This window comes from Nicotiana tabacum, chromosome 3 (assembly GCF_000715075.1).
Source record: "Nicotiana tabacum cultivar K326 chromosome 3, ASM71507v2, whole genome shotgun sequence".
Taxonomy (NCBI): domain Eukaryota; kingdom Viridiplantae; phylum Streptophyta; class Magnoliopsida; order Solanales; family Solanaceae; genus Nicotiana; species Nicotiana tabacum.
Genome location: NC_134082.1, coordinates 166,347,794 through 166,356,476, shown reverse-complemented (window position 1 = coordinate 166,356,476; position 8,683 = coordinate 166,347,794). Strand labels below are relative to the sequence as shown.

The 8,683-nt window shown below is 39.2% G+C and overlaps 1 protein-coding gene across 1 annotated transcript; it reads right to left on the bottom strand.

The window, feature by feature from the left end:
* Positions 1-561: 561 nt before the first annotated feature.
* Positions 562-3,272, bottom strand: LOC142177942 (uncharacterized). Its single transcript, XM_075247023.1, has 6 exons — positions 3,055-3,272; positions 2,384-2,997; positions 1,962-2,197; positions 1,796-1,880; positions 1,056-1,351; positions 562-999 (listed from the first exon to the last, which is right to left on the bottom strand). Exons 1-6 carry the CDS (start codon positions 3,270-3,272, stop codon positions 562-564), a joined length of 1,887 nt encoding a protein of 628 aa, XP_075103124.1.
* Positions 3,273-8,683: the final 5,411 nt, after the last annotated feature.

Sequence of the window (8,683 nt, the reverse complement as noted above, 5' to 3'; positions counted from 1 at the left end):
TAATAGAAAACGGAACTCCATGTAGCCGAACTATTTCCTTGATATACAGGCTCGCATAGTCTTCAGCTGAATAGGTGGTCCTAACTGGGAGAAAGTGAGCTGATTTCGTCAGCCTATCCACAATGACCCAAATAGAATTGAACTTACGGCGAGAATTGGGCAATCCTGTAATGAAATCCATATTAATCGATTCCCATTTCCAAGATGGAATCTCAATATTTTGAAGTAGCCCTCCAGGTTTCTGGTGTTCAGCTTTAACCTGCTGGCAGTTGGGACACTAAGCCACAAATGTGGCTATATCTTTCTTCATGCCGTTCCACCAGTATAGCTGACGAAGATCATGATACATTTTGGTTGAACCAGGATGAACTGAGTACCGAGACTGGTGCATCTCTGTCATAATTTGCTTACGAAGCTCCCCAACATTAGGTACACACCATCGGCCTTTATATTTTAGAATTCCATCATCAGATTGCTCGAACAACTGCTTCTTCTGAAAAGGGATGCTCTCTTTAATTTTGACTAACTCCGGATCCTCAAATTGATGCATTTCTACCTCAGCTACCAGTGATGACCCCGCAATATTTGGACTACTACACCATGGTCACCTGTATCATGCAGCCACACACTCAGGTTAGCCAATCGATATATCTCCTTAGTCATTTCTAATTTCCCAGCTTCTACATGCTTCAAGCTGCCCATGGATTTGCGACTCAATGCATCAACTACCACATTCGTTTTGCCCAGATGGTACAAAATATCCACATCATAGTCCTTCAACAATTCAAGCCATCTTCTTTGTCTCAAATTCAAGTCTTTCTGCTTAAATATATATTGTAAACTTTTGTGATTTGTATAGATATCCACATGAACACCATAAAGATAATGACGCCATATTTTCAAGGCAAATATAACGCCTGCTAACTCAATATCGTGAGTTGGATAATTGTATTCGTGCTTCCGCAACTGCCTCGAAGCATATGCAATAACTTTTCCATGCTGCATTAGAACACATCCCAATCCAACCCTGGATGCATCACAATATACCACATAACCTTCAGATCCTTCAGGAATGCTAGAACAGGTGATGATGTTAAGCGTTTCTTCAACTCATGAAAGCTCATTTCACATGCATCAGACCATTGGAACTTAACGGCTTTGTGTGTCAATTTTTTCATGGGAGCAGCAATAGAAGAGAAGTTCTCAACAAATCTCCGATAATAACCAGCTAAGCCCAAGAAACTACGAACTTCCGTAGGAGTTGTAGGTCTAGGCCAGTTTTGTATTGCTTCAGTTTTCTGACCATCTACCTTAATACCTTCATCGGAAACGATATGCCCAAGGAAAGCCACTGAATTTAACCAAAATTCACATTTGGAGAATTTAGCATATAATTTCTGATTTTTCAAAGTCTGCAACACCACACGCAAATGATCCTTATGTTCTGCTTCTGATCGAGAATATACCAGAATATCATCAATGAAAACAATTACAAATATATCTAGAAATGGCTTGAAAACCCAATTTATTAAATCCATAAAAGTTGTTGGCGCATTATTAAGACCAAAAGACATCACAAGAAATTCATGATGGCCATATCTAGTCCGGAAAGCCGTTTTAGGAATATCTCTCTCCTTAACTCACAATTGGTGATAGCCGGATCGAAGGTCAATCTTTGAGAAATATTTGTCACCTTGCAACTGATCAAACAAATCATCAATTCTGGGTAAAGGGTACTTGTTCTTGATAGTCACTTTGTTGAGCTGGCGATAGTCAATACACATTCTTAACGAACCATCCTTCTTACGAACAAACAACATTGGTGCACCCCAGGGAGATGTGTTGGGCCTGATAAAGCCCTTATTCAGAAGATCCTTCAACTGGGCTTTCAATTCTTTTAACTCAGCAGGAGCCATTCTGTATGGAGGAATAGATATTGGTTGAGTATCTGGAAGCATAACAATAGCAAAGTCGATTTCTCTTTCTGGAGGAAGACCAGGAAGTTCATCAGGAAATACATCAGGAAATTCATTCACGACGGGAACCGATTGAAGAGTTGGAGATTTCACCTCCATATCATGCACTCGTACCAAATGATAGATGTACCCTTTCAAAATTATCCTTCGAGCTTTAAGGTAAGAAATAAACTTTCCCTTAGGCGCTGCAGCATCACCTTTCCATTCAATAATAGGCTCACCTAGAAAATTAAAACGAACAATCTTTGTCCAACAATCTACATTGGCATAACAAGAAGCCAACCAATCCATACCCATAATGATATCAAAATCAACCATTTCTAGCTCATGCAAATCAGCTAACGTATGGCGGTCATGAATCTTCACGTCACAACTTTGATATACCCATCTAACTACAACAGACTCACCCATTGGCGTAGATACCTCAAAGGACTTATGCAACAATTCAGGCTCTCTATCCCATTTACTAGCAACTAAGGGGGAGATATACGACAATGTAGAACCAGGATCTATCAAGGCATACATATCGATAGAAAAGACGGATAGTATACCTGTAACCACGTCCGGAGATGACTCTAAATCCTGACGACTCGATAAAGCATATATGCGATTCTGCTGACCTCCTGAACCAGAAGCTCCAAATCTTCCCCTACCCCTGCCAGCTGATGTCTGCATACTCTGCCTAGGAGGACGTACCGAAGAAGAAGAAGCCCATGCAGATGCCGTCGGCTGAGCCATACCCCCTCCACCTGTCATCGGACAATGTCTCATAATATGACCTGGCTGTCCACATGTATTACATGCATCAGAACCCTGGCGACATGGTCCAAAATGATTTCGGCCACATCGATCACATCTAGGAAACTGAGGCCTCATCTGACTGAACTCGCCTCTAAACTGTGGACCTGGGGTCCGTGAACTCTGACCTGGACCAGAATAAGTGGTCCGATCCTGGCGCTGTCCCTGAAACTGTGGCGGTGCACTGCCTGCTGGATAAGACTGACGCCGGGGAAACTGTGGCCTAAATCCACCTCGAAACTCTCATATGTTACCTGCGAACCGCGCCCTCTTCTGCTACCCTCTATCATGCTCTCGATTGGCTCGTTGTTGCCTCTTGCGATCCTCTAGACCCTGTGCATATGCTTGAATACGGGCAATATCTATTCCTTGGTTTAGAGAAGTTGTAGTGCACTCATTTATCAAGTGTGCCCCCAAACCACTAACAAACTGGTGTACCCGATCACTCATATCAACAACAATCATAGGAGCATACCTAGCCAAAGAGTTGAACTGCATGCTATATTCCCGAACGCTCATATTACCCTGTTCTAAGTGTAAGAACCTATCTCGTCGAGCTCTTCGAAGCTCGATTGGCAAATATTGTTGTAAAAATGCCTCAGAGAACTCCTTCCATGTCACTGGTGGCACATTAGGCCCTCGATTCTGCTTTCAAGTCTCATACCATGTCACAGCAACATCACGTAGTCTATAAGAAGTAAACTCCACTGACTCAACATCCGTGGCATGTATAATTTGTAAGGTTCGTTGCATAAGATCCAGAAAATCCTATGGGTCAGCATTAGGATCAACCCCTGTAAATACTGGAGGATCCAAGTTGATAAAGTCCCGAACTCTCGCACTCACAGACCTATCAGCAATACCGAGGGTCTGGTGTTGGGCCTGGGAGGCCACTATTCGAGTCAGCAATTGTACAGCAATCTGCATGTCTAGGTCCTGATCAGGAACAACTAGGAGAGGGACTGGAGGTATGTTAGCTCCTCTACGCCCTTCCGAGGGTGGTGGGGGTACTGCCCCAGAAGCCTGCGAATCAGCCACATTCTGTGGCTCATGTTGATCTACATTAGCAGGTGGCACCTGACTTGTGCCCTCTCCCGTCTCCTCATCCAACCTCTGAATAAATTTCATAGCCACTTGTCGTCTCCTAGTGTTAGGCATCACTGAGAAGGTAAACAAAAAGAGAATTAGGAATGAACACTTATGATTAGGCTCTATTGCACGATCTAGATCAAGAAGAAAGTAATAATCCTAAATGCCCAATAGCCTCATGTTTATAAGTGTGGTGCACAACACACCATAAATAAGACTCTACTAGACACGACTTGCAGACTCCCTAGGATTGACCTGCTCTGATACCAAGTTTGTCACACCCCAACCTTGGGAGGTGTGGCTGGCACCCGATGCCCGAAGGCCCGAGCGAACCAACCATGAGATATGATCTGAAATATAATAACCTGCAGGCAGAAGAGCCCAACACGACATAATGTGTGTGTGTATATATATATATATATAACTAGGCCAACAAGACATAAACTTTTAGAACAAGGCTGCAACAACAGTATAACAGCTATTCAGAAGGCTGTAACACAGTATAACAGCTATCTAGAAGGCCGATAGGGCGATACGAAAAATATATATATACAATGACCGCTAGTCTGCAAGCCTCTAAGAGTGTAAGACAATCTCAACAGGGCGGGACAAAGCCCCCGACATGCCCAAAACCACACATATACATCTGTAATAGTACCTATGGACTCAAAGTCAGCAACTCCGAAGAAGTGGAGTGCGAAACCCAACGCTGATCCTGGGGGTCCTACTGAGGAGGCACGCCGCTCTGTCTATTCGAACTTGTGGGAATGAACACAGCGCATAAAAATGCGTCAGTACGAAATATGTACTGAATATGTACGGCGACAAGTGTAACATGAAAAATGTAATTAACAAGAGAAGAGACATAGAGACAATTTGAATTCTGAAACTAGCCTCAATAGGAAACTAAAATTCAACATGGATATAAATGTATGCTCGTGACACCGTCGTTCACTATCGCTACTTATAATATATCACATTATATAATAATAAATCCCTCTGTGGGGCTATAATATCCATAACATACCCGGCCATAATAAAGGCTCGGTAGAATCGTACCCGGCCACGTGAAGCTCGGTAATCCCAACTGATCAGTGGTTACACAATATGTGTCATACCCGGCCGTCTATAGTGCGGCTCGGTAATGAAAGTAAATACATACATATACTAAATCATGAATTATATAGGTGCAATGCGAAACCAACCTTAAAAGACGTATTCTAAGAAGAGTCGAAGTGGCCTATCATCATTATTCCTCCGACTATCATGGTTGTGGCTAAAAATATTTAATTTTCAACTACGAGCCAACTAGTACTAAGAACATGAGAGTTATGTATTATAAGTACCTTTGAAGTAAATGTTACTTATTCATGATTTATATGAACGTCGAAAGGAGAACGAGTAAAAAGGCTCTAGTTCTTTTTAAGGAAGGAACAAGGAAATCCGAGAATTTATAGATATCCTCTAGAATAAGCAATCTATGAGAAAAGATCAGGTCTAAGCATCTTTATAAGTTGAAGGTGAAATAACTCGAATCCGACGAGACAATTCGATAAACGTTTATTCGAATTCTAGTAATGCCGAAAAGTAAAGCGAAAGCCCTACATACCTTGTCGATGGAGTTATATATTGTTTCCAAGACCTCAAAAGCCTTAGGAATGATTTCCTACATAATACAAACCATTCAAAATCAAATTCAAGCTCATAGCTTATATAATTCTTCATTTAGACATTTACGCGAACAACTTGTGGCCATGAATTTGTAGACTCTTTTGTAGATTAATTTCCCCCCAACACACCACCAAATTTTACTTTACTACATCTCTTCATCGACAGGATTCCACCTATGTCTTCACAGATCCAAACAATACAATAAAACCATATAGAACAGCCCCAACAATCAAGCCATATTAAGAGAGGTTTCTTAACAAAATCAAGAACATTTCTATAGAGGTTTCAACTATTTCTTAGGAATTCTTATGGTAGAAGTTTACAAAGATCAAAGAGGAAGTTAAATCATACCTTATATGACCAGAATTACTCAAAATTCAAAATTTCTTCAAGGTGGAGTCTTGCTATGAAAAGTGAAACACCGAAGAATTCACGATTCCGAAGCTACCATGGTGTTCTCCATCTTGAGGATGACTAAATTGTTGTTATGCTTGGCTAGATGGATGGGAGGAGTTTGAGAGGAAATCCCTAGGTTTTTGGTTCTGTTTTGAAGAGGATAAAACGCAGGGGTTCTGTTTTAAAAATTGACTTAAATAAAGAAATTTTGACTAAACCCGACTAGGCACACTGTTCCCGTAACAGTGTGCACCCCTGTACGAAATTATTAATATCTATATACTCCGAAGTCGTATTAATGAACGGTTTGTTGAGTTGGAAACTAGACTCATAGACCTTCGATTCGGTAGGTAGAACACGCCATAACTCCCAGTATATTGAGAGAAAAGCTCATCAACATTTTGTCCAAATTCCAATGAAATTTAAACCCGTAACTTGCGCGCGATCTTTGTTGAATTTTTAATCACAACTCAAATGACTTCCAATCTTAACGTATAACTATCGCATCATTTAAATATCTCATAGAAATTATCTTCCTATCGAATTAGCCCATTTACAGCATGATAACGCCGAATACACAAGGTGTAACAAGGTATCTCATAAATATGGCAGTACAAGAAAAACTTGATATGCATCTAATGGATGTTGTTACAGTCTATTTGTATGGATCAATAGACAACGAAATTTTTATGAAAGTACCTGAGGGATTTAAAGTGCCAGAAGCATATAAAATTTTTCGAGAAATTTGTTCAATAAAGCTTCAGAAATCTTTATACGGATTGAAACAATCAGGACGTATGTGGTACAATCGCTGAGTGAATACCTGTTGAAAGACGGGTACAAGAATGATCCAATTTGTCCCTGTGTCTTTATAAAAAGGTCTGGATCTGAATTTGTTATAATCGCCGTGTATATTGATGATTTAAATATCATTGGAACTCCTGGGGAGCTTCCGAAAACAGTAGACTGTTTGAAGAAAGAATTTGAAATGAAGATCTTGGAAAGACAAAATTTTGTCTTGGTCTACAAATTGAGTATATGAAAGATGGAATATTTGTCCATCAATCGACATACCCCGAAAAAATTTTAAAGCGATTCTATATGGATAAAGCACATCCATTGAGTACCCCGATGGTTGTGAGATCACTTGATATAAAGAAAGATCCATTCCGACCTCATGAAAATGATGAAGAGCTTCTTGGTGCCGAAGTACCATATCTTAGTGCAATTGGGGCATTAATGTATCTTGCCAATAATTCCCGACCAGATATAGCTTTCTCAATAAGCTTATTGGCAAGATTTAGTACTTCGCCAACACAAATACATTGGAATGGTATTAAACATATATTCAGATACCTCCAAGGGACCATTGATATTGGTTTATTTTATTCAAATGAATCCAAGCCATCATTGATTGGTTATGCAGATGCAGGATATTTGTCTGATCCACACAAAGGTCGATCTCAGACAGGCTATTTATTTACAAGTGGAGGTACAGCCATATCATGGCGTTCGACAAAACAAACTATGGTTGCTACTTCTTCAAATCATGCAGAGATAATAGCCATTCACGAAGCAAGTCGAGAATGCGTTTGGTTAAGATCTATAACTCAACACATTCAGCAAACATGTGGTCTTTCTTCGAAAGAGAATATTCCAACAATATTGTATGAAGACAATGCTGCATGCATAGCTCAATTGAAAGGAGGATATATCAAAGGAGATAGAACAAAACACATTTCACCGAAATTCTTTTTCACTCATGATCTTCAGAAGAATGGTGAAATAGATGTACAACAAGTTCGTTCAAGTGATAATTTTGTTGATCTATTCACTAAGACATTACCAACCTCAATATTTGAAAAGCTGATATATAAGATTGGAATGCGTCGTCTTCGAGACATTAAGTGATTTTTCATCAGGGGGAGTAACTACACGCTGCACTCTTTTCCTTAACCAAGGTTTTGTCCCACTGGGTTTTCCTGGTAAGATTTTTAAAGAGGCAGCAAGCAATGCATATTATAAATAACTATGTACATCCCAATATTTTTTTGTAAGTTTTTAATGAGGCACATTATCTTACATGGATATCCAAGGGGGAGTGTTATGAATAGTTTGTACATTGGATACTACTTTGGATACTACATTGGATACTACATTGGATGCTACATTGGATGTCCATGTTGTGAATAACTTATAGATTAAATTTCCTATTTTATGTCCATCATCTTTACTTTTTATGCCTATAAAAGGCCATGTAATTGCAATGAAAAATTACACCAAAGTGAAAGAAGAAAACACTTCTCCATTCTCTCTATCTCTTCTTGTTTACATTTCACTGCGTTGCTTTTATTTTATAACATTTGCCAATATATATAAAACACATAATCAGTATATGTTTTTTGTGTATTGACTAGTGGTTATAATTATTTTCGGCAAACCAACTAATATGTTAAAAGCCCTAATATTTTTCCTAAAAATACCAACCTCCTCTTTTTGACATTTTTGCATCATAATATTATATTCATTTATGTTTATTGGCCACATTTCTAGCAAAAGTTATTTACAGAGTAAGAAAAATTAAATAAATAGGAATCAAAAAGAATGAAGTGATTTTGAAAGTAAAACAAAAAAATTCCCCTAACTCTACTTTTTAGCTAATCAAAACGCAGAATTTTCTCGACAAAAATAAAACAAAATAGAGAAGTCTCAAATACTCTAGGCATGCACTTAAAAGTAAAATAGCAATGCTC